At 45.6% G+C, this 25,655-nt stretch overlaps 1 protein-coding gene across 6 annotated transcripts in view; it reads right to left on the reverse strand.

Annotated features, from left to right (window-relative positions):
• Positions 1-25,655, reverse strand: part of elmo1 (engulfment and cell motility 1 (ced-12 homolog, C. elegans)) — a 180,025-nt gene that overhangs the window by 37,019 nt on the left and 117,351 nt on the right. For 5 of the 6 annotated variants that reach the window (XM_014178476.2, XM_045709172.1, XM_045709171.1 and 2 more), the window contains 1 exon segment: positions 20,389-20,525. In XM_014178476.2, the coding sequence (XP_014033951.1) occupies positions 20,389-20,525 (137 nt within the window). 6 annotated transcript variants of the gene reach the window in all.

Raw genomic sequence — 25,655 nt, forward strand, 5'->3', positions numbered from 1 at the left:
GATGCACTGCAGTACTTAATGCAGCTGGTGGCCACACCAGATACTGACTAAGGAGAAACATCATGGCCTCAGGTTAGGTGACTGTTCAGTATCAAACAGAGTACACACAAACCACATCTCTGACTGATAGACTGGAAAGGAGAAAATACACACACACACACACACACACACACACACACACACACACACACACACACACACACACACACACACACACACACACACACACACACACACACACACACACACACACACACACACACACACACACACACAGAGAAAGCAGTGCCAAACAGAGTACACATCTTTCACACACACAGATTCACATCATCAGGGTGAAGAAAATAACCCTTCACACAGCTTTTAGGACCCTTTGTAACAAAGCATCTGGGCTCATCGGTGTCCTAGCCCGCATCACAAATGACACACTATTTCATTGCACTACTGTTGAACAGGGTTCATCTGGCTGTGGTCAACAGTAGAGCACAAAGTAGGGAATAGGGTGTAATTTGGGACGCAGCCCTATAGTCCTAAAGCAGAGCAGTGTTGGTTGCAGATATCTATTCACGTTAAGGGCAATAACGACACACACCCTGCCCATGTCTACTCAATCATTCATGAGTCCATGTTGTACATGTACAGCTACTCTCGATTCTCCCCATGTTAGACAACACAGCCTTCTGATTCAATCTATATCAGAAACTTCATCCATTTAAATGTCCTCCTGTGTCATACTGCTATGTGCCACCAGACATCACATCCAAACCCTACCACAACCTGACATCTACATGGAAATCCATCTACATCCCTGGGCTGCGTCCCTGTTCAAATAGCTAGCTGCCGATTGCTTGATGTAAATGTCTGTTGATTTTCCCAGCCATTATTTGTGTGCAGAGCGTTGGCCTTCTCAGCGTGTGGAGACTGCCTGCTCCAACTGAGATGAGAGATGCCCCCTAGGGCCACGGTATACAGCAATGCCCCCACTCCCCTCCCTCTTTTGCCTCCATCACTCCATTCTCCCCGTATCTGAAAGGAGGGTGGAGGGGATATTTTATTGTCACATACAGTACCTGTCAAGTTTGGACACACCTACTCATTCAAGGGTTTTTATTAATTTGTACTATTTTCTACATTGTAGAATAATAGTGAAGATATCAAACTATGGAATAACACATATGGAATCATGGAGTAACCAAAAAAGTGTTAAACAAGTCAAAATATATTTTAAGATTTGAGATTCTTCAAAGTAGCCACCCTTTGCCTTGATGACAGCTTTGCACACGCTTGGCATTCTCTCAACCAGCTCCAGGTACAGTAGTCACCTGGAATGCATTTCAATTAAAAGGTGTGCCTTGTTAAAAGAGAAGTTGTGGAATTTCTTTCCTTCTTAATGCGTTTCAGCCAATCAGTTGTGTTGTGACAAGGTAGTGATGGTATCCAGAAGATAGCCCTATTAGGCAAAATATCAATTCCATATTATGGCAAGAACAGCTCAAATAAGCAAAGAGAAATGACAATCCATCATTACTTTAAGACATGAAGGTCAGTCAATACGGAAAAGTTCAAGAACTTTGAACGTTTCTTCAAGTGCAGTCGCAAAAACCATCAAGCGCTATGATGAAACTGGCTCTCATGAGGACCGCCACAGGAAAGGAAGACCAGAGATACCTCTGCTGCAGAGGATAAGTTTATTAGAGCTACCAGCCTCAGAAATTGCAGCCCACATAAATGCTTCACAGAGTTCACGTAACAGACACATCTCAACATCAACTGTTCAGAGAAGACTGTGTGAATCAGGCCTTCATGGCCGAATTGCTGCAAAGAAACCACTACTAAAGACACCATTAAGAAGAAGAGAATTGTTTGGGAAAAGAAACACAAGAAATGACCATTAGACCAGTGGAAATCTGTCCTTTGGTCTGATGAGACCAAATTTGAGATGTTTGGTTGTAACCGCCGTGCCTTTGTGAGATACAGAGTAGGTGAACGGATGATCTCCGCCTGTGTGGTTCCCACCGTGAAGCATGGAGGATGAGGTGTGATGGTGCTTTGCTGGTGACGCTGTCTGTGATTCATTTAGAATTCAAGGCACACTTAACCAGCATGGCTACCACAGCATTCTGCAGTGATACGCCATCCCATCTGGTTTACGCTTAGTGGGACTATCATTTGTTTTTCAACAGGACAATGACCCAACACACCTCCAGGCTGTGTAAGGGCTATTTTATCAAGAAGGAGAGTGATGGAGTGCTGCATCAGATGACCTGGCGTCCACAATCACCCGACCTCAACCCAATTGAGATGGTTTGGGATGAGTTGGACCACAGAGTGAAGGAAAAGCCGGCAACAAGTGCTCAGCATATGTGGGAACTCCTTCAAGACTGGTAAAGCATTCCAGGAGAAGCTGGTTGAGAGAATGCCAAGAGTGTGCAAAGCTGTTAAAGGGTGGCTACTTTGAAGAATCAGATTTGTTTTATACTTTTTTGTTTACTCCATATGTGTTATTTCATAGTTTTGATGTCTTCACTATTATTCTACAATGTAGAAAATAGTAAAACATTAAGAAAAACCCTGAGTAGGTGTGACAAAACATTTGACTGGTACTGTATATATATATATATATATATATATATATATATATATATATTTCACACACACACACACACACACACACACACCGGATAGGGAAACCTTGTCAGGGTGGAAGGAGGCAAGGCAAACAGGCAGATGGGATAAAAATAGCTTGTCTGACATCACAAAAAAGGCAGGAACAGAGAGAGGTAGAGAGAGGGGGTGTAAAGGGGTGGATAAAAAGAGAGAAAGGGCAAGAGAAAGAGGGTATAGATTTAAGAAGGTAGAGAAAGGTAGAGAGTGGTAGAGAGGGGTAGAGTGGTAGAGAGAAGCAGAGGTAGAGAGAAGCAGAGGAAGTAAAGGTAGAGAGAGGTAGAGAGAAGTAGAGTGGGTGTATACGTTATGTGAGAAAAAGAATGATGGAGGGATGGAAAAAGAGAATGTAGGAGGGAGGAAACCTGCCTGGAATGAGAATGTCTGGTGATCTCTGTGCTGGAAGAGAGACTGACTGAAGGTTAGGTGACTTTTGTTCAATAACGAGCAGATTCTGTCAGTGTCAGGCAGAGTACACACACACACACACACACACACACACACACACACACACACACACACACACACACACACACACCAGACTGAAATGACTGCTGGAGGCGAGGAGATGGACTGAAGGTTTATGGGGAGGTGATGGGCTGTGCTCTATCTCACTGCTCTAGCTAGCTGACTCTCAAAGCTAGAAACATACATTCACCACCACTACAGCTACCTCCAGTCCACCACATCCATCTCTGAGATGACACCTAGGCTAAGCTTAACTACCTCCCTCTATTGTTGATATGGAGCCCAGCTCCATATGAACAATAAAAGTGGCTCCTTCAAAATTAGGCAATCCGGCTATTTCAGCCACACCCGTTGCTGACAGGTGTATAAAATCGAGCACACCACCATGCAATCTCCATAGACAAACATTGGCAGTAGAATGGCCTTACTGAAGAGCTCAGTGAATTTCAACGTGGCACCGTCATAGGATGCCACCTTTCCAACAAGTCAGTCAAATGTCTGCCCTGCTAGAGCTTCCCCGGTCAACTGTAAGTGCTGTTATTGTCAGGTGGAAACGTCTCAGAACAACGGCTCAGCCGCGATGTGGTAGGCCACACAAGCTCACAGAACAGGACCGCCGAGTGCTAAAATTGCGTCTGTCTTCGGTTGCAACCCTCACTACCGAGTTCCAAACTGCCTCTGGAAGCAACGTCAGCACAAGAACTGTTCGTCAGGAGCTTCATGAAATGTGTTTCCATGGAGGAGCAGCTGCACACAAGCCTAAGATTACAATGTGCAATGCCAAGCGACGGTGGACTGGTGTAAAGCTTGCCGCCATTGGACTCTGGAGCAGTGGAAATGCGTTCTCTGAAGTGATGAACCACGCTTCACCATCTAACAGTCCAACGGACGAATCTGGGTTTGCCAGGAGAACACTACCTGCATAGTGCCAAGTGTAAAGTTTGGTGGAGGAGGGCTGTTAATGGTCAAGGGCTGTTTTCATGGTTCGGGCTAGGCCCCTTAGTTCCAGTGAAGGGAAATCTTAACGCTAGAGCATACAGCGACATTCTAGACAATTCTGTGCTTCTAAATTTGTGGCAACAGTTTGGAGAAGGCCCTTTCCTGTTTCAGCATGAAAATGCCCCCGTACACAAAGCAAGGTCCATACAGAAATGGTTTGTCGAGATCGTTGTTGAAGAACTTGAGGGGCCTGCACAGAGCCCTGACCTCAACCCCATCGAACACCTTTGGGATGAATTGGAACTCTCATTGCGAGCCAGGCCTAATCACCCAACATCAGTGCCCAACCTCACTAATGCTCTTGTGGCTGAATGGAAGCAAGTCCCCACAGCAATGTTCCAACATCTAGTGGAAAGCCTTCCCAGAACAGTGGAGGCTGTTACAGCAGCAAAGGAGGGGACCAACTCCATATTAATGCCCATGATTGTGGAATGAGATGTTGGACAAGCAGGTGTCCACAAACCTTCAGTCATGTAGTATACTTAACGCCATTAGAATATACTCAGTGGACACAAGAGGCCACATCCTAACATGCTAGCACAGCAGCAGGGAGACAATAGGTCAAGGAGAAGGCTTGCCTGCAGCCCAGCACCAGTAATTATCCAGCCCTGTGAGGATTTCTATTTGCATAATCCAACAAGGCCAAACGTGAATGGAGTCTTCCAGACAAAGCAGATTATCCTGGGGGGTAGCTATAGCTACAGTAACCATCTCAAATCAAGTTGTATTTGTAACATGCACCGAATAAAGCAGGTGGAGACTTTACCGTGAAATGCTTACTTACGAACCCTTTCCCAACAATGGAGGAAATAGTTACCAAATAGGAAATAGTTACAAAATAAAATATCATCATCTAATTGGTTTATATATCTGTCAATGACACTGTTAAATATTAAATAATTATTACATTTGTAATGTTAGCAGAGCCTGGTATGATGGATAGTAGTAGTCCATTCCTCTATTTCTAGGAACCTAGGTGTGGTAGATAATGCTAAATATTATTCACAACAATGTGTACTATAGCCACCACTTCCTATGTGGTGTCTGTTTTCAGAAAGACGGCTTCAGAGAGACATATTTAGGATCTGTATTCAGAAAGACGGCTTCAGAGAGACATATTTAGGATCTGTGATCAGAAAAACCGCTTCAGAGAGACATATTTAGGATCTGTGTTCAGATAGAAGGCTTCAGAGAGACATATTTAGGATCTGTGTTCAGAAAGACGGCTTCAGAGAGACAGATGTAGGATCTGTGTTCAGAAAGACGGCTTCAGAGAGACAGATGTAGGATCTGTGTTCAGAAAGACGGCTTCAGAGAGACAGATGTAGGATCTGTGTTCAGAAAGACAGCTTCAGAGAGACAGATGTAGGATCTGTATTCAGAAAGACAGCTTCAGAGAGACAGATGTAGGATCTCTATTCAGAAAGACGGCTTCAGAGAGACAGATGTAGGATCTGTGTTCAGAAAGACAGCTTCAGAGAGACAGATGTAGGATCTGTGTTCAGAAAGACAGCTTCAGAGAGACAGATGTAGGATCTGTGTTCAGAAAGACAGCTTCAGAGAGACATATTTAGGATCTGTGTTCAGAAAGACAGCTTCAGAGAGACATATTTAGGATCTGTGTTCAGAAAGACGGCTTCAGAGAGACAGATGTAGGTTCTGTGTTCAGAAAGACAGCTTCAGAGAGACAGATGTAGGATCTGTGTTCAGAAAGACAGCTTCAGAGAGACAGATGTAGGATCTGTATTCAGAAAGACGGCTTCAGAGAGACAGATGTAGGATCTGTGTTCAGAAAGACAGCTTCAGAGAGACATATTTAGGATCTGTATTCAGAAAGACGGCTTCAGAGAGACATATTTAGGATCTGTGTTCAGAAAGACAGCTTCAGAGAGACAGATGTAGGATCTGTGTTCAGAAAGACAGCTTCAGAGAGACAGATGTAGGATCTGTGTTCAGAAAGACAGCCTCAGAGAGACAGATGTAGGATCTGTGTTCAGAAAGACAGCTTCAGAGAGACATATTTAGGATCTGTGTTCAGAAAGACGGTTTCAGAGAGACATATTTAGGATCTGTGTTCAGAAAGACGGCTTCAGAGAGACAGATGTAGGATCTGTGTTCAGATAGACAGCTTCAGAGAGACAGATGTAGGATCTGTGTTCAGAAAGACAGCTTCAGAGAGACAGATGTAGGATCTGTGTTCAGAAAGACGGCTTCAGAGAGACAGATGTAGGATCTGTGTTCAGAAAGACAGCTTCAGAGAGACAGATGTAGGATCTGTGTTCAGAAAGACGGCTTCAGAGAGACAGATGTAGGATCTGTGATTGGGAGCTTTTAATCAGAAGGCTGAGATGGGCTGCTCTAACCTGATTATGCCTCACAGAGTCACAAACACACACACACACAGGCAGGCTCAGGCTACCCAGCACAGCCCTGCCCCATCTGTACTATGAGCATTGCTCTCCTCCTCTCTGCTCTCCTTCTCTCTCTTCTGCTCCTTCCTCCTCTCCGCTCTTCCTCTCTGCTTCTCTCTCCTCTCCTCCTCTCTGCTTCTCTCTCCTCTCCGCTCTCCTCCTCTGCTCTCTGCTCCGCTCTCCTCCTCTCTCTGCTCCGCTCTCCTCCTCTCTCTGCTCCGCTCTCCTCCTCTCTCTGCTCCACTCTCCTCCTCTCTCTGCTCCACTATCCTCCTCTCTCTGCTCCACTCTCCTCCTCTCTCCTCCTCTCTCTGCTCCGCTCTCCTCCTCTCTCTGCTCCGTTCTCCTCCTCTCCCTGCTCCGCTCTCCTCCTCTCTCTGCTCCGCTCTTCTCTCTGCTCTGCTCCTCTCCACTCTCTGCTCTGCTCTCCTCTCCACTCTCTGCTCTGCTCTCCTCTCCACTCTCTGCTCTCCTCTCCACTCTCTGCTCTATGCTCTGCTCTCCTCTCCACTCTCTGCTCTACTCTCCTCTCCACTCTCTGCTCGGCTCTCCTCCTCTCTGCTCCTCTCCGCTCTCCTCTTCTCCTCTCCGCTCCGCTCTCCTCCTCTCCTCTCCGCTCTCCTCCTCTCCGCTCCTCTCCGCTCTCTCCTCTCTGCAGCCAGGTAACAATACAAACCCCCACCTCTCCTCCACTCCTCTCTGCTCTCCTCTCCTCTCTGCTCTCCTCTCCTCTCTGCTCTCTGCTCTCTGCTCTCTGCTCTCCTCTCCTCTCCTCTCTGCTCTCTGCTCTCCTCTCCTCTCTGCTCTCCTCTCTGCTCTCCTCTCTGCTCTCCTCTCCTCTCTGCTCTCCTCTCTGCTCTCCTCTCCTCTCTGCTCTCCTCTCTGCTCTCCTCTCCTCTCTGCTCTCCTCTCCTCTCTGCTCTCCTCTCCTCTCTGCTCTCCTCTCTGCTCTCCTCTCTGCTCTGCTCTCCTCTCTGCTCTCCTCTCTGCAGCCAGGCAACAATACAAACCCCCACCTCTCCTCCACTCCTCTCTCCATCCCTCCATTCTAATCAGCAGTCAGCAGCCAAAGCCCACTCTCTCCTCTCCCTCCCTCCCTCTCTAGATGTGGGAAAAGCACATCAGCCAGTTTCTTGTACTTACATGTAATTGTTAACTCCATGGCTGCAGCTGCTGCGCTCCAGAATGACTGACGGCAAAACCTTGGACGCACTGAGACGAGAGGAGCAGCTAACGAATGCAGCGAGGAAGAGAGAGGGTGAAGGAGAGGGTGATAGAGAGATAGAGGGGGGGGGGAGAGAGAAGCAGCAGATGGTCCCCTGGTAAAACGATAGAGTTGTGCTAACAGATTTTAACGGAGCTAGCTGGGTATCTAGCCACGGGCGTGAGGCGCGTCGTTGTGGCGATCGTGGTCACGGAGGGCAATGCTCATCCTCCTGCCTGCTTGCTTGATGATATCTACCTCCTCTCTCTACTGCCAGTCTGAGAGAACCACCAGGCAGCCCCGCTTATGTTGATCTCAGTGTTTAAGCCTGATTGGGCGCATTCCACGGTCGTATGAGCCAATAGGGTGGCAGCTGAGGAATCACATGGGCTGTGTGTGTGTGTGTGTGTGTGTGTGTGTGTGTGTGTGTGTGTGTGTGTGTGTGTGTGTGTGTGTGTGTGTGTTGTGTGTGGGATGTGTTTGTGTATGTGTTTGTGTGTGTGTGTGGGGATGACAGGTTTACAGACGGGGAGGGGAGGGGAGGGGAGGGGAGGGGAGGGGAGGAGGAGACTGAGTGAGAGCCTGTACATCAGAAGCCCTCTGCCTGGATGCACAGAGCTGGAGGTTTTCTAGTCGGGAGTCGTAGCAAGCCCCTCATCACACACAGCCGTTTGGATAAAGAGACAGAGGGCTGTCGTACATGACCGTTCTTCAAAATAGACACACACAAGCATGCAGGCACACGGACACGCAATCACACACGCACCCACACGCATAGAAGAGGCTCCCTTTTTCCAAAGTGGAGCCAGTGTAGTGCAGCGGCAGTAATTGGACTGGGGTTGCTATGGAAACAGAGGAAACAGTTTGTCAGATGGAGTGGAGAGAGAGCAGAACAGAGTAGAGTAGAGTAGAACAGAGTAGAACATAACAGAACAGAGTAGAACAGAGTAGTACAGAAGAGAGTAGAGTAGAACAGAACAGACTAGAACAGAGCCAAATAGAACAGAGTAAAATATGTATTCTACTATACTCTTTTCTACTCTGTTCTGTTCTACTCAGTTCTAGTAGAAAAGAGTAGAACAGAACAGACTTGAACAGAGTAGAAACGGAGTAGAGTAGAACAGAACAGCACACACCAGAGTAGCACACAACAGAGCAGAGTAGAACAGAGCAGAGTAGAACAGAGCAGAACAGAGTAGAGTAGAACAGAGTAGAACAGCACACAACAGAGTAGAGTAAACCAGAACAGAGTAGAACAGAGTAGAGTAGAACAGAACAGAGTAGAACAGAACAGAGTAGAATAGAACAGAGTAGAGTAGAACAGAGTAGAGTAGAACAGAACAGCACACAACAGAGTAGAGTAGAACAGAGTAGAGTAGAGTAAAACAGAACACAACAGAGTAGAGTAGTACAGAGTAGAGTAGAACAGCACACAACAGAGTAGAACAGAGTAGAGTAGAACAAAACAGAGTAGAGTAGAACATCACACAACAGAGTAGAACAGAGTAGAACAGAGTAGAACAGAACAGCACACAACAGAGTAGAACAGAGTAGAGTAGAACAGAACAGAGTAGAACAGAACAGCACACAACAGAGTAGAGTAGAACAAAGTAGAGTAGAACAGAGTAGAGTAGAACAGAGTAGAGTAGAACAGAACAGCACACAACAGAGTAGAACAGAGTAGAGTAGAACAGAACAGCATACAACAGAGTAGAACAGAGTAGAACAGAACAGAGTAGAACAGAGTAGAGTAGAACCGAACAGAGTAGAGAAGAACAGAACAGAGTAGAGAAGAACAGAACAGAACAGAGTAGAGTACAACAGAATAGAGTAGAAACGGAGTAGAGTAGAACAGAACAGAACAGCACATAACAGAGTCGAGTAGAACAGAGTAGAACAGAACAGAGTAGGAGAGTACAGTAGAACAAAACAGAAAAGAGCAGAACAGAGCAGAGTAGACTAGAACAGAACAGAGTAGAGTAGAGCAGAACAGAACAGAGCAGAGTAGAACAGAGTAGAACAGAATAGAGTAGAACAGAGTAGAGCGTCAGGCATTACCCAGGCACCCACCTGCTTCTCCTCTAGCTCTCCCTTTTCTAAATAAACGTGAAGGTGGGACTACAGTAGCTGACTAGATAAACGTGAAGGTGGGACTACAGTAGCTGACTAGATAAACGTGAAGGTGGGACTACAGTAGCTGACTAGATAAACGTGAAGGTGGGACTACAGTAGCTGACTAGATAAACGTGAAGGTGGGACTACAGTAGCTGACTAGATAAACGTGAAGGTGGGACTACAGTAGCTGACTAGATAAACGTGAAGGTGGGACTACAGTAGCTGACTAGATAAACGTGAAGGTGGGACTACAGTAGCCACACCACAAAAGAGAAGAAAATGGAGGATGCACAGACAAATAGCCCGTTCCAAATAGCACCCTATTCTCTTGGTAGTGCACTCCTTTTGACCAGGGCTCTGGTCTACAGTAGTGCACCATTGAGGGAATAGGGTGCCATTTAGGACACATACAAACCTAACACACACAGTAGGAGAGAAGGACCTTGTAAAGAACAGGAAGGAAATGCAGGACAAAATGTGGTTGTAATACCTTTTACATGCAAAATCTGGTCTTGATGGAAAATAAAATTCTGACAAAAAAAAATAAGAATCATGAAAACGTGAAAGGCCTTGCCTGTCTTTGTAAGAAAACATACCAGACACAACCAATCAATCACTGTTATGATCATTATTTGGTGAGAGTGCTGCTTTTGGAACCAAGCGCTATAGGAAACATTCTATGACCCACAGACAAACCATGGATGTCACCCATGGTCAGCTGACTACACAAGACAGACAGATGGACATGTCCAGAATGACCATCGGGGACACATGTTCAGAGCCATCTCTATATACAGCTCTGCTGCACATGTTTCTCTGGCATAAGAATGACTATGGCCATATGTGCTGATGGGTACATTGTGACTGTTCTCCAGTCTGGCACAGCAGCAGGCTCTAGAGGCGAAAGAAACGCACACCTATTTAGGCCAGGTGCTGGCTAGTGAAGTAGAACACTTAAAAAATAAAGGAGAGCAGCACACACTAGGAGCTCAGATGCAAAAATATTTATGTCCAACGTTTCGACAGAAAACTGTCTTCATCAGGGTATAATGACAAACACTGCAGGTTGACTCATTTATATAGTGTCAAAAGACACACAGGTGTCTGTAATCATGGCCGGGTATGGCCTGATATCATTGGTTAATTCTCATATATTTAAACAGCATACAAAAAACAAATGGATAGCGTACGATCATAGATACAATTTGGCTACGTAAGCCTACAAACATTTACAATAGCAAAATCACAATAATCACAAGAATGGCTTCAGATCAAAGTCTACATTGAGACCGAAGGGAGCAAGGGTCTTTAAATAAAAGATCCAGGCAGCCTCTCGTTTTAACAATAAATGTCGACGTCACTCCCTCTCCTAGGGAGGGTGACTTGTTCGATGCCAATATAACGTAGAGACGAGGTCACCTCCTCTCCTAGGGAGGGTGACATGTTCAATGCCAATATAACGTAGAGACGAGGTCTTCTCCTCTCCTAGGGAGGGTGACATGTTCGATGCCAATATAACGTAGAGACGAGGTTCTCCTCTCCTAGGGAGGGTGACATGTTCAATGCCAATATAACGTAGAGACGAGGTCACCTCCTCTCCTAGGGAGGGTGACATGTTCGATGCCAATATAACGTAGAGACGAGGTTCCCCTCTCCTAGGGAGGGTGACATGTTCGATGCCAATATAACGTAGAGACGAGGTCACCTCCTCTCCTAGGGAGGGTGACATGTTCGATGCCAATATAACGTAGAGACGAGGTTCCCCTCTCCTAGGGAGGGTGACATGTTCAATGCCAATATAACGTAGAGACGAGGTCCTCTCCTCTCCTAGGGAGGGTGACATGTTCAATGCCAATATAACGTAGAGACGAGGTCACCTCCTCTCCTAGGGAGGGTGACATGTTCAATGCCAATATAACGTAGAGACGAGGTCACCTCCTCTCCTAGGGAGGGTGACATGTTCGATGTCAATATAACGTAGAGGCGAGGTCCTCGCCTCTCCTAGGGAGGGTGACATGTTCGATGCCAATATAACGTAGAGACGAGGTTCCCCTCTCCTAGGGAGGGTGACATGTTCGATGCCAATATAACGTAGAGACGAGGTTCTCCTCTCCTAGGGAGGGTGACATGTTCGATGCCAATATAACGTAGAGACGAGGTCACCTCCTCTCCTAGGGAGGGTGACATGTTCAATGTCAATATAACGTAGAGACGAGGTCACCTCCTCTCCTAGGGAGGGTGACATGTTCGATGTCAATATAACGTAGAGACGAGGTTCTCCTCTCCTAGGGAGGGTGACATGTTCGATGCCAATATAACGTAGAGACGAGGTCACCTCCTCTCCTAGGGAGGGTGACATGTTCGATGCCAATATAACGTAGAGACGAGGTCACCTCCTCTCCTAGGGAGGGTGACATGTTCGATGCCAATATAACGTAGAGACGAGGTTCCCCTCTCCTAGGGAGGGTGACATGTTCAATACCAATATAACGTAGAGACGAGGTCACCTCCTCTCCTAGGGAGGGTGACATGTTCAATGCCAATATAACGTAGAGACGAGGTCACCTCCTCTCCTAGGGAGGGTGACATGTTCGATGCCAATATAACGTAGAGACGAGGTCACCTCCTCTCCTAGGGAGGGTGACATGTTCGATGCCAATATAACGTAGAGACGAGGTCACCTCCTCTCCTAGGGAGGGTGACATGTTCGATGCCAATATAACGTAGAGACGAGGTCACCTCCTCTCCTAGGGAGGGTGACATGTCCGATGCCAATATAACGTAGAGACTAAATCGAGTGGTTTGCTTCCAAAAAGTGGGCCGTAACTGGGTAAGTCGAGTTTTTGTACCTAATGGTGCTACGATGCTCCGCGATATGTAATTTTAATTCGCGCTTTATTTTATCCACATAAGTTTTACCACAAGGACAAGTTATAAGATAAATAACTGCCTTAGTGGAGCACGTAATAACACCAGCAGCAGGCTCCAACTGAACCAGAGAGACAGTCTCCATCTCCTAAACAAACACCAGGGAAGTGAGGGATGGTGAGGAGGAGGAGGAGAGGAGGAAGAGAGGAAGGACGTGGGGAGTAATCTATCCCAATTCAATAAAGACTCATTCTCATCTTGTGAAGAGAAAGTGGTGTGTGTTATTGGATATTAGGATTCCTGGCCCAGAGAGGTGTGTGTGTGTGTTTCATTCTCAGGCGAGTAGTTCAGTTCCGTCGGCAAAGGATGATAAACCAACACAGCTTGGAATCACTGTTCCCATTGAATAGCATAACACTGATCTACCATAGCATCTAAAACGCAGTTTTACACTGTGAGCGGGGATATTTAAAAATATATCTATATTTACCCTTTATTTACCTAGGCAAGTCAGGGGGATAGACCTATTGACTCATAGATTGACACCAATGCTTCATTTAGTGAAAATACAGCCCACCCGTGAATAAACAGCCCACCCGTGAATAAACAGCCCACCCGTGAATATACAGCCCACCTGTGAATAAACAGCTCACCTGTGAATAAACAGCCCACCTGTGAATAAACAGCCCACCTGTGAATAAACAGCCCACCTGTGAATATACAGCTCACCTGTGAATAAACAGCCCACCTGTGAATATTCAGCCCACCTGTGAATAAACAGCCCACCTGTGAATATACAGCCCACCTGTGAATATACAGCTCACCTGTGAATATACAGCCCACCTGTGAATATACAGCCCACATGTGAATATACAGCCCACCTGTGAATATACAGCCCACCTGTGAATAAACAGCCCACCTGTGAATAAACAGCCCACCTGCGAATAAACAGCTCACCTGTGAATATACAGCCCACCTGTGAATAAACAGCTCACCTGTGAATAAACAGCCCACCTGTGAATATACAGCTCACCTGTGGCCATCTCATCTCTATAGAGCTGCTGTCTGTGCTGTCTAGTACTTCTTAATAAATAAGGCATACCTTTATGGCTGCTGAATACCAACTATCAATCACTAAGATCATGTATTTTCAGGTAGAGATACCTCGCGAAGCAACTGCAATCCCTCTAGATTGCACATTCTTCTGTCTCTTTTACATAGCAGGCGTAAAAGAAAGACCGGACAAGAAGGCGCGCAATGGATTATGGTCATTGCAGTTAATAATAAAAAACACTTGTGCCCTCTCAGTTTTAGTTTTATGTCAGGTTGGCGCAAAATCTGTATCTTCGCCGCGCTGTGTCAGCACCATGGACAGAGCGCCAACCTGTAGGGGGGCTATGGAAAAGCCACTGTGGTGGTTAGGTATATAAAAAGTGGGGAAAACACTTCTCATCTCTGTGGTAGGCTAAGTGAATAACGGGATTCCCCTCCGCCTGTAATATTTGATTTTGATTTATAAGGTTGGGGTCAAGTTTACCAGTCGGCCCAAGTGAGGACGCCGTGTTGGAGGCTGAACTGTCTCCTTCCTGCTCCTCTGCTGTTCCTATGGGGAGCTCTGCAGTAGTTTCTGCCCTATGATGGGGTGTGTGAGGTTTTCATCCCAACATGGATTGACACTGAATTGATTATGACCGAGCTCTCTTCAGAGCCTGGAGAGGAGAGGGTGTGCTTTGACCCTTTCCCTGGGCTGGGAGAGAAAATGACTGCACCGCAGCATGTTCCTGGGTGTGGCACAGACGTTGTTACTACTGGGGGGGTCTAGAGACAACCCCAGTGTCCACTGTGCATCGTTCGGGAGAGAATGCTCCCTTACCTGCTTCAACAAAGGCCCATGCAGGGAAGTTTGTGCCACCGCATCGCCAAAAGGTCAGTGGACAGTGTTTATGGCCAGTGAAAAGTGTTCACCTGCCTCGAGGCAACTGCTATGATGTTCCTTTATCTGCTCCACCAATCTACATTCACCAAATGGACATACCATGTTGGTCAATACGTACCCAATGCTAGTTTGCAATGTGCCATTCTGCCTTGCTGTCACGTCCATTAGTTTGGGTAGTGTGTGCGTTTAAAGGGGGTGGTTAGAAACACTGAAGTGTGATGATTTCAGTTGAAGGGAAAATGACCACTGTTACGTCCTGATGACGTTTGAAGTTCCTGCCTACATGTGAGGAACATAGGGAGCATAATTCTTAAATGGCGACACCAGAATAATTCCAATTCCTGACCACTATTTGTTTGTGTCAATTGTTTGTAAATAATTATCATGATGTTGCCCTGTTGGGTGAGGTTTATGACCCCTACCTCCATAAATACCGAAACCTTCTCCCTCCACTCTACAGAATGGACTCTTGGAAAGCCCTTTGTTACCACAGAGAAAGTATGGTAATGTCAAAAGGTTGGGGAATGGAACAATATGTCACTTTCTCAACCAGTTGAAAGTGTCCGTTGGTACTTAAAGAATATGTTTTGGGACATTATATCTGATGATAGGACGACATAAATTGTATCTTGGAAAGTCTACACATTCTAGTTATCAGATTCACATGGAATTGTTGTGCAATTTAAATGTTTAAATATGAAACTATTCGTGAAAAGAAGACATTTAATTGTAGCCTCCTAAACAAGATAATTGTTTCATAGTAAAATGTAGGCCCAGTCAGTGGCCACACCCAAGTGAACAGACATTAGTTAAGAACTATGAAACACGCCCTTCTCTCCCCCAGTACAAAAGCCCGTTGACGGAAGTCAACCTTAAGTTCCAGAAATGTTAGGACTGCTGTCCTAACGTTTAAAAAGGTACATTTCACACTGTGTGTGTCCCGACACAAATAAAAACAAGCTCACTCCTGGCAAAAGGGAGCGGGGATACTAACACACTGAATGAGTGCTTATCCCCAATTATAATGTCACCTTCAGGCAGTGTAGTACAGTATACATCCTTAAATGACAGGTGGTACGGAGGGGGGAAAAGGCACAGGGCTTTGCGAGATGGTGAGATTGGTCAGCATTACCGGGCCTAAGTTGGCAAACAAACACATACAGACATTGCTGTTTCAGGAGAGATGGGTGCCTTTACTGCAATGCTACACAGTGTGTTTGTCCCAAATGGCACCCTATTCCCTAAATAGTGCACTGCTTTTGACCAGAGCCCTATATAGGGAATATGATGCCATTTGGGACATAGCCAATGACTCACATCATGATGCCTCAAAACAAGGCAGGGTGTTGAAGCTACAGAGGAGATTGGTGGTTAGTCAATACTGCACACACAACAAATACTACCTCTGTTCCTACAGTAATCTGATGATCTTCTGAAACAGCAACAGTCTACCTTACACTATCCAAGCTACCATTCTGTAATTTCATTTGACAACAGGAAAAAAAGGAATGTTCATATGATGCTGTGTACAGTACTAGAATACTGATTGGATTGGCATAGGTTTCCAATATCACGTGGCGTTGACATTTTCTATGTAATCTGACAGTCTGGCAAAGAAACCCACAGAGACAGTGACTGAATCAGACTTCCTCAGAGACAGTGACTGAATCACACTTCCTCGGAGACAGTGACTGAATCAGACTTCCACAGAGACAGTGACTGAATCAGACTTCCACAGAGACAGTGACTGAATCAGACTTCCACAGAGACAGTGACTGAATCAGACTTCCACAGAGACAGTGACTGAATCAGACTTCCACAGAGACAGTGACTGAATCAGACTTCCACAGAGACAGTGACTGAATCAGACTTCCACAGAGACAGTGACTGAATCAGACTTCCACAGAGACAGTGACTGAATCAGACTTCCACAGAGACAGTGACTGAATCAGACTTCCACAGAGACAGTGACTGAATCAGACTTCCACAGAGACGGTGACTGAATCAGACTTCCACAGAGACAGTGACTGAATCAGACTTCCTCAGATGTGTGTGTGAAGCCAGGAGTTAAATAAGCAGTGAGACCAACTGACGGAGGAGTTCATGTGTATTTCATGTCAGACAACAATGAAGAATTTAATTTGAAAGCCTGGGGAGATGAGCTCAATTCCCATCACTCTCAATCACTCCTAAAATAAGACACGCCACGAGGAAAACCCATCTGGAGAGACATGGCTAGGTCCATATGAAGTGCACTACTTTTGATGGGCTTTGGCCAAAGGTAGTGCACTATATAGGGAATAGGGTATCATCTAGGATGCAACCCATGACTATGCATCTTAAATCAACTTCGGCACAATGAGGCTGGCTTTATATAGGCAGTGGCTACCATAATAACTCACATACAGCCTTATTCTAAAATGGATTCAATTGTTATTTTTTCCCCTCATCAATCTACGTACAATACCCCATAATGACATCACAATACCCCGTAATGTCAAAGCAAAAACAAGCTTTTAGAAATGTTTGGGGAAAAAAATGAAATATCAAATTTACATAAGTATTCAGACCAATTACTCAGTACTTTGTTGAAGCACCTTTGGCAGAAATTACAGCCTCGAGTCTTCATGGGGATGACTCTACAAGCTTGGCACACCTGTATTTGGGGAGTTTCTCCCATTCTTCTCTGCCAGATCCTCTCAAGCTCTGTCAGGTTGGATGGGGAGTGTTGCTGCACAGCTATTTTCAGGTCTCTTCAGAGATGTTTGATCGTGTTCAAGTCCGGGCTCTGGCTGGGCCACTCAAGGACATTCAGAGACTTGTCCCGAAGCCACTCCTGCATTGTCTTGGCTGTGTGCTTAGGGTCATTGTCCCATTGGAAGGTGAACCTTCGCTCTGGAACAGGTTTTCATCGGGGATCTTAATTAACTTTTGCTTGGCATTCAGGCCAAAGAGTTCAATCTTGGTTTCATCACACCAGATAATCTTGTTTCTCATGGTCAGAGTCCTTTAGGTGCCTATTGGCAAACTCAAAGCGGGCTGTCATGCCTTTTACTGAGGAGTGGCTTCCGTCTGGCCACTCTACCATAAAGGCCTGATTGGTGGAGTGCTGCAGAGATGGGAGAACCTTCCAGATGGACAACCATCTCCACAGAGGAACTCTGGAGCTCTGTCAGAGTGGCCATCAGGTTCTTGGTCATCTCCCTGACCAAAGCCCTTTCCCCCCGATTGCTCAGTTTGGCCGGGCGTACAGCTCTAGCAAGAGTCTTGGTGGTTCCAAACTTCTTCCATTTAAGAATGATGGAGGCCACTGTGTTCTTGGGGACCTTAAATGCTGCAGAAATGTTTTGGTACCCTTCCCCAGATCTATGCCTCGACACACTCCTGTATCGGAGCTCTACGGACAATTCCTTCAATCTCATGGCTTGTTTATGCTCTGACTTGCACTGTCAACTATTGGACCATATATAGACAGGTTGTGCCTTTCCAAATCATGTCCAATCAATTTACTTGACCATAGGTGGACTCCAATCAAGTTGTAGAAATGGAAACTCAATGTCGAATGTCATAGCAAAGGGTCTGAATACTTATGTAAATAAGGTATTTCTGTTTATAATTTTCAATAAATTTGCTAACATTTCTAAATACCAGCTTTCGCTTTGTCATTATGGGTTATTGTGTGTAGATTGATGAAATCAATTTTAGAATAAGGCTGTAATGTAAAGTAATGTAATGTAATGAAAAGATAAAGATGGCGCCGAAGAACATGGCTCACGTTTTACATTCTCCCAACCAATTTTGCAATTTGGTCATTTTTTTACATAACAATTTACATAATGTTGCTACTACCGTCTCTTATGACCGAAAATAAGGACATCATAAAAGCGTTTACTCACCGCGGACTGGTAGAAACTTTTTCCTTTAAAGAGTCCGACGAGAAGGAGATCCTGCTTTTACTGGAACAGGCCTAGATTCACGCCTGTTTGGTGAAGAAAAGACGCTGGAAAAAGGGACGCAGATCGGGGATCCTTCTGAGAAGCCAGAGGCGAGCGAGTAAACTCCCAATGCCTTCCATTCTCCTTGCTAACGTGCAATCGTTAGAAAATAAAATTGATGACCTACTATTAACATTATCCTACCAATGGGACATTAAAAACTGTAACATCTTATGTTTCACCGAGACGTGGCTGAACGAAGAAACGGAAAATATAGAGCTGGCGGGATTTTCCACGCACTGGCAGAACAGAGACGCTACCTCTGGTAAGATGAGGGGTGGGGGTGTGTGTCTAATATTAAAGAAGTCTCGAGGTATTGCTTGCCTGAGGTAGAGTACCTTATGATAAGCTGTCGACCAAGAGAGTTATCATCTGTATTATTCGTAGCCGTCTATTTACCACCACAAAGCGAAGCTGGCACTAAGACCGCTGTCAACCAACTCTATAAGGCCATAAGCAAAGAAGAAAATGCTCACCCAGAAGCGGCACTCCTAGTGGCCTGGGACTTTAATGCAGGCAAACTTAAATCAGTTTTCCCAAATTTTACCAGCATTTCACATGTTCAACCAGGAAAAAATAAATCCTAGACCACCTTTACTCCACACACAGAGATGCATACAAACCTCTCCCCCGCCCTACATTTGGCAAATCTGCACCATTGAGAGCATCCTAACCGGTTGCATCACCGCCTTGTATGGCAACTGCTCGGCATCTGACCGTAAGGTGCTACAGAGGGTAGTGTGAACGGCCCAGTACATCACTGGGGCCAAGCTTCCTGCCATCCAGGACCAATATAATAGGCGGTGTCAGAGGAAAGCCCATCAAATTGTCAGTGACTCCAGTCACCCAAGTTATAGACTGTTTTCTCTGCTACCGCACGGCAAGCGATACCGGAGAGCCAAGTCTAGCACCAAAAGGCTCCTCAACAGCTTCTACCCCCAAGCCATTAGACTACTGAACAATTCATAAAAATCGCTACACTGCTGCTACTCACTGTTAGTTTGTTACCTATACGTAGTCACTTCGCCCCCACCTACCTGTACAGATTACCTCAACTAGCCTGTACCCCCGCACCCTGACTCGTTACCGGTGCCCTGTATATAGTCTCATTATTGTTATTCTTATTGTGTTACTTTTTGTTATTACTTTTTATTTTAGTCTACTTGGTAATCATTTTCTTCTTCTTGAACTGCACTGTTGGTTAAGGGCTTGTAAGTAAGCATTTCACGATAAAGTCTACACTTGTTGTATTCGGCGCATGTGGCAAATAAAGTTTGATTTGATTTTGATTTGATTTGATTAATGTAACAACATTTGGAAAAAGTCAAGGGGTCTGACTACTTTCCGAATGCACTGCATGTCCAGACCGGAAAACACCACTTGACATGGGACATAATACACTACAGTAGTTTTCCTATACGAGCTGACAAATCTAATAAAAGAAAGAAAGCGCTACTGGATCTGCAGGACTTTGTTCAAGCCCTAAAGAAACACACCTGTTTCAGCTAATCAAGGTCCTGATTAGCAGCTGATTAGTAGAATGGTCCGGAGAATAATCCTGCAGCAGGGTAGCTCTCCAGAAAGAGGGTTAGCTACCCCTGCAGAAGTATTACCCTTTGAAAATGAATACAATTTGCCATTTTAGTGGCCCCAGGCAGGAATCGAACCCATGATCCTGACATTGCAGGCACCATACTTTTGTAACTGAGCCACAAAGTCCAACCTCACCTTGTTGAAGTCTTCGCTGGTGGCCCTCATCTCCTTCCAGGTCTTGTTGAGCAGCTGGATGCAGATGCAGAAGAACTCTTCAAAGGAGCGGTCGTGGGTGAAGAACATGGGGTGGAAATCATGACAGTTCTCACTGGCTGAAAGGACAGAGGTGGAGAGGAGGGTACAGTCAGAACATGTGTTTAGAGAGAGGAGGGTACAGTCAGAACATGTGTTTTAGAGAGAGAGAGGAGGGTACAGTCAGAACATGTGTTTAGAGAGAGGAGAGGAGGGTACAGTCAGAACATGTGTTTTAGAGAGAGGAGGGTACAGTCAGAACATGTGTTTTAGAGAGAGGAGGGTACAGTCAGAACATGTGTTTTAGAGAGAGGAGAATACAGTCAGAACATGTGTTTTAGAGAGAGGAGAGAAGGGTACAGTCAGAACATGTGTTTTAGAGAGAGGAGAGGAGGGTACAGTCAGAACATGTGTTTTAGAGAGAGGAGGGGTACAGTCAGAACATGTGTTTTAGAGAGAGAGAGGAGGGTACAGTCAGAACATGTGTTTTAGAGAGAGAGAGGAGGGTACAGTCAGAACATGTGTTTTAGAGAGAGAGAGGAGGGTACAGTCAGAACATCTGTTTTCAGAGAGAGAGGAGGGTACAGTCAGAACATGTGTTTTAGAGAGAGGAGGGTACAGTCAGAACATGTGTTTAGAGAGAGAGAGAGGAGGGTACAGTCAGAACATGTGTTTTAGAGAGAGAGAGGAGGGTACAGTCAGAACATGTGTTTAGAGAGAGAGAGGAGGGTACAGTCAGAACATGTGTTTTAGAGAGAGGAGAGGAGGGTACAGTCAGAACATGTGTTTTAGAGAGAGGAGAGGAGGGTACAGTCAGAACATGTGTTTTAGAGAGAGGAGAGGAGGGTACAGTCAGAACATGTGTTTTAGAGAGAGGAGGGTACAGTCAGAACATCTGTTTAGAGAGAGAGAGAGGAGGGTACAGTCAGAACATGTGTTTTAGAGAGAGGAGGGTACAGTCAGAACATGTGTTTAGAGAGAGAGAGAGGAGGGTACAGTCAGAACATGTGTTTTAGAGAGAGGAGGAGGGTACAGTCAGAACATGTGTTTTAGAGAGAGGAGGGTACAGTCAGAACATGTGTTTTAGAGAGAGGAGGGTACAGTCAGAACATGTGTTTTAGAGAGAGAGAGAGAGGAGGGTACAGTCAGAACATGTGTTTTAGAGAGAGGAGGGGAGGGTACAGTCAGAACATGTGTTTTAGAGAGAGAGAGGAGGGTACAGTCAGAACATGTGTTTTAGAGAGAGGAGAGGAGGGTACAGTCAGAACATGTGTTTTAGAGAGAGAGAGGAGGGTACAGTCAGAACATGTGTTTTAGAGAGAGGCGGGTACAGTCAGAACATGTGTTTTAGAGAGAGGAGAGGAGGGTACAGTCAGAACATGTGTTTTAGCGAGAGGAGAGGAGGGTACAGTCAGAACATGTGTTTTAGAGAGAGGAGAGGAGGGTACAGTCAGAACATGTGTTTTAGAGAGAGAGAGGAGGGTACAGTCAGAACATGTGTTTTAGAGAGAGGAGGGTACAGTCAGAACATGTGTTTAGAGAGAGAGAGAGGAGGGTACAGTCAGAACATGTGTTTTAGAGAGAGGAAGGTACAGTCAGAACATGTGTTTTAGAGAGAGAGAGGAGGGTACAGTCAGAACATGTGTTTAGAGAGAGGAGAGGAGGGTAAAGTCAGAACATGTGTTTTAGAGAGAGGAGGGTACAGTCAGAACATGTGTTTTAGAGAGAGAGAGAGGAGGGTACAGTCAGAACATGTGTTTTAGAGAGAGGAGGGGAGGGTACAGTCAGAACATGTGTTTTAGAGAGAGAGAGGAGGGTACAGTCAGAACATGTGTTTTAGAGAGAGGAGGGTACAGTCAGAACATGTGTTTTAGAGAGAGGAGAGGAGGGTACAGTCAGAACATGTGTTTTAGAGAGAGGAGAGGAGGGTACAGTCAGAACATGTGTTTTAGAGAGAGGAGAGGAGGGTACAGTCAGAACATGTGTTTTAGAGAGAGGAGAGGAGGGTACAGTCAGAACATGTGTTTTCGAGAGAGGAGGGTACAGTCAGAACATGTGTTTAGAGAGAGAGAGAGAGGAGGGTACATTCAGAACATGTGTTTTAGAGAGAGGAGAGGAGGGTACAGTCAGAACATGTGTTTTAGAGAGAGGAGAGGAGGGTACAGTCAGAACATGTGTTTTAGAGAGAGAGAGGAGGGTACAGTCAGAACATGTGTTTAGAGAGAGAGAGGAGGGTACAGTCAGAACATGTGTTTTAGAGAGAGGGAGGAGGGTACAGTCAGAACATGTGTTTTAGAGAGAGGAGAGGAGGGTACAGTCAGAACATGTGTTTTAGAGAGAGAGAGGAGAGTACAGTCAGAACATGTGTTTTAGAGAGAGGAGGGTACAGTAAGAACATGTGTTTAGAGAGAGAGAGAGGAGGGTACAGTCAGAACATGTGTTTTAGAGAGAGGAGAGGAGGGTACAGTCAGAACATGTGTTTAGAGAGAGAGAGAGGAGGGTACAGTCAGAACATGTGTTTTAGAGAGAGGAGGGTACAGTCAGAACATGTGTTTTAGAGAGAGAGAGGAGGGTACAGTCAGAACATGTGTTTTGAGAGAGGAGAGGAGGGTACAGTCAGAACATGTGTTTTAGAGAGAGGAGGGTACAGTCAGAACATGTGTTGAGAGAGAGGAGAGTACAGTCAGAACATGTGTTTTAGAGAGAGAGAGGAGGGTACAGTCAGAACATGTGTTTAGAGAGAGGAGAGGAGGGTACAGTCAGAACATGTGTTTTAGAGAGAGAGAGGAGGGTACAGTCAGAACATGTGTTTAGAGAGAGAGAGGAGGGTACAGTCAGAACATGTGTTTTAGAGAGAGGAGAGGAGGGTACAGTCAGAACATGTGTTTTAGAGAGAGGAGAGGAGGGTACAGTCAGAACATGTGTTTTAGAGAGAGGAGAGTACAGTCAGAACATGTTTTAGAGAGAGGAGAGGAGAGTACAGTCAGAACATGTGTTTAGAGAGAGGAGAGGAGGGTACAGTCAGAACATGTGTTTAGAGAGAGAGAGAGAGAGGAGGGTACAGTCAGAACATGTGTTTTACAGAGAGAGAGGAGGGTACAGTCAGAACATGTGTTTTGAGAGAGGAGAGGAGGGTACAGTCAGAACATGTGTTTTAGAGAGAGGAGGGTACAGTCAGAACATGTGTTTAGAGAGAGGACAGTACAGTCAGAACATGTGTTTTAGAGAGAGAGAGGAGGGTACAGTCAGAACATGTGTTTTAGAGAGAGGAGGGTACAGTCAGAACATGTGTTTTAGAGAGAGAGAGGAGGGTACAGTCAGAACATGTGTTTAGAGAGAGAGAGGAGGGTACAGTCAGAACATGTGTTTTAGAGAGAGGAGAGGAGGGTACAGTCAGAACATGTGTTTTAGAGAGAGGAGAGGAGGGTACAGTCAGAACATGTGTTTTAGCGAGAGGAGAGGAGGGTACAGTCAGAACATGTGTTTTAGAGAGAGGAGAGGAGGGTACAGTCAGAACATGTGTTTTAGAGAGAGAGAGGAGGGTACAGTCAGAACATGTGTTTTAGAGAGAGGAGGGTACAGTCAGAACATGTGTTTAGAGAGAGAGAGAGGAGGGTACAGTCAGAACATGTGTTTTAGAGAGAGGAAGGTACAGTCAGAACATGTGTTTTAGAGAGAGAGAGGAGGGTACAGTCAGAACATGTGTTTAGAGAGAGGAGAGGAGGGTACAGTCAGAACATGTGTTTTAGAGAGAGGAGGGTACAGTCAGAACATGTGTTTTAGAGAGAGAGAGAGGAGGGTACAGTCAGAACATGTGTTTTAGAGAGAGGAGGGGAGGGTACAGTCAGAACATGTGTTTTAGAGAGAGAGAGGAGGGTACAGTCAGAACATGTGTTTTAGAGAGAGGAGAGGAGGGTACAGTCAGAACATGTGTTTTAGAGAGAGGGAGGAGGGTACAGTCAGAACATGTGTTTTAGAGAGAGGAGAGGAGGGTACAGTCAGAACATGTGTTTTAGAGAGAGGAGAGGAGGGTACAGTCAGAACATGTGTTTTAGAGAGAGGAGAGGAGGGTACAGTCAGAACATGTGTTTTAGAGAGAGGAGAGGAGGGTACAGTCAGAACATGTGTTTTCGAGAGAGGAGGGTACAGTCAGAACATGTGTTTAGAGAGAGAGAGAGAGGAGGGTACATTCAGAACATGTGTTTTAGAGAGAGGAGAGGAGGGTACAGTCAGAACATGTGTTTTAGAGAGAGGAGAGGAGGGTACAGTCAGAACATGTGTTTTAGAGAGAGAGAGGAGGGTACAGTCAGAACATGTGTTTAGAGAGAGAGAGGAGGGTACAGTCAGAACATGTGTTTTAGAGAGAGGGAGGAGGGTACAGTCAGAACATGTGTTTTAGAGAGAGGAGAGGAGGGTACAGTCAGAACATGTGTTTTAGAGAGAGAGAGGAGAGTACAGTCAGAACATGTGTTTTAGAGAGAGGAGGGTACAGTCAGAACATGTGTTTAGAGAGAGAGAGAGGAGGGTACAGTCAGAACATGTGTTTTAGAGAGAGGAGAGGAGGGTACAGTCAGAACATGTGTTTAGAGAGAGAGAGAGGAGGGTACAGTCAGAACATGTGTTTTAGAGAGAGGAGGGTACAGTCAGAACATGTGTTTTAGAGAGAGAGAGGAGGGTACAGTCAGAACATGTGTTTTGAGAGAGGAGAGGAGGGTACAGTCAGAACATGTGTTTTAGAGAGAGGAGGGTACAGTCAGAACATGTGTTTAGAGAGAGGAGAGTACAGTCAGAACATGTGTTTTAGAGAGAGAGAGGAGGGTACAGTCAGAACATGTGTTTAGAGAGAGGAGAGGAGGGTACAGTCAGAACATGTGTTTTAGAGAGAGAGAGGAGGGTACAGTCAGAACATGTGTTTAGAGAGAGAGAGGAGGGTACAGTCAGAACATGTGTTTTAGAGAGAGGAGAGGAGGGTACAGTCAGAACATGTGTTTTAGAGAGAGGAGAGTACAGTCAGAACATGTTTTAGAGAGAGGAGAGGAGAGTACAGTCAGAACATGTGTTTAGAGAGAGGAGAGGAGGGTACAGTCAGAACATGTGTTTAGAGAGAGAGAGAGAGAGGAGGGTACAGTCAGAACATGTGTTTTACAGAGAGAGAGGAGGGTACAGTCAGAACATGTGTTTTGAGAGAGGAGAGGAGGGTACAGTCAGAA

This window comes from Salmo salar, chromosome ssa27 (assembly GCF_905237065.1).
Source record: "Salmo salar chromosome ssa27, Ssal_v3.1, whole genome shotgun sequence".
Lineage (NCBI taxonomy): Eukaryota > Metazoa > Chordata > Actinopteri > Salmoniformes > Salmonidae > Salmo > Salmo salar.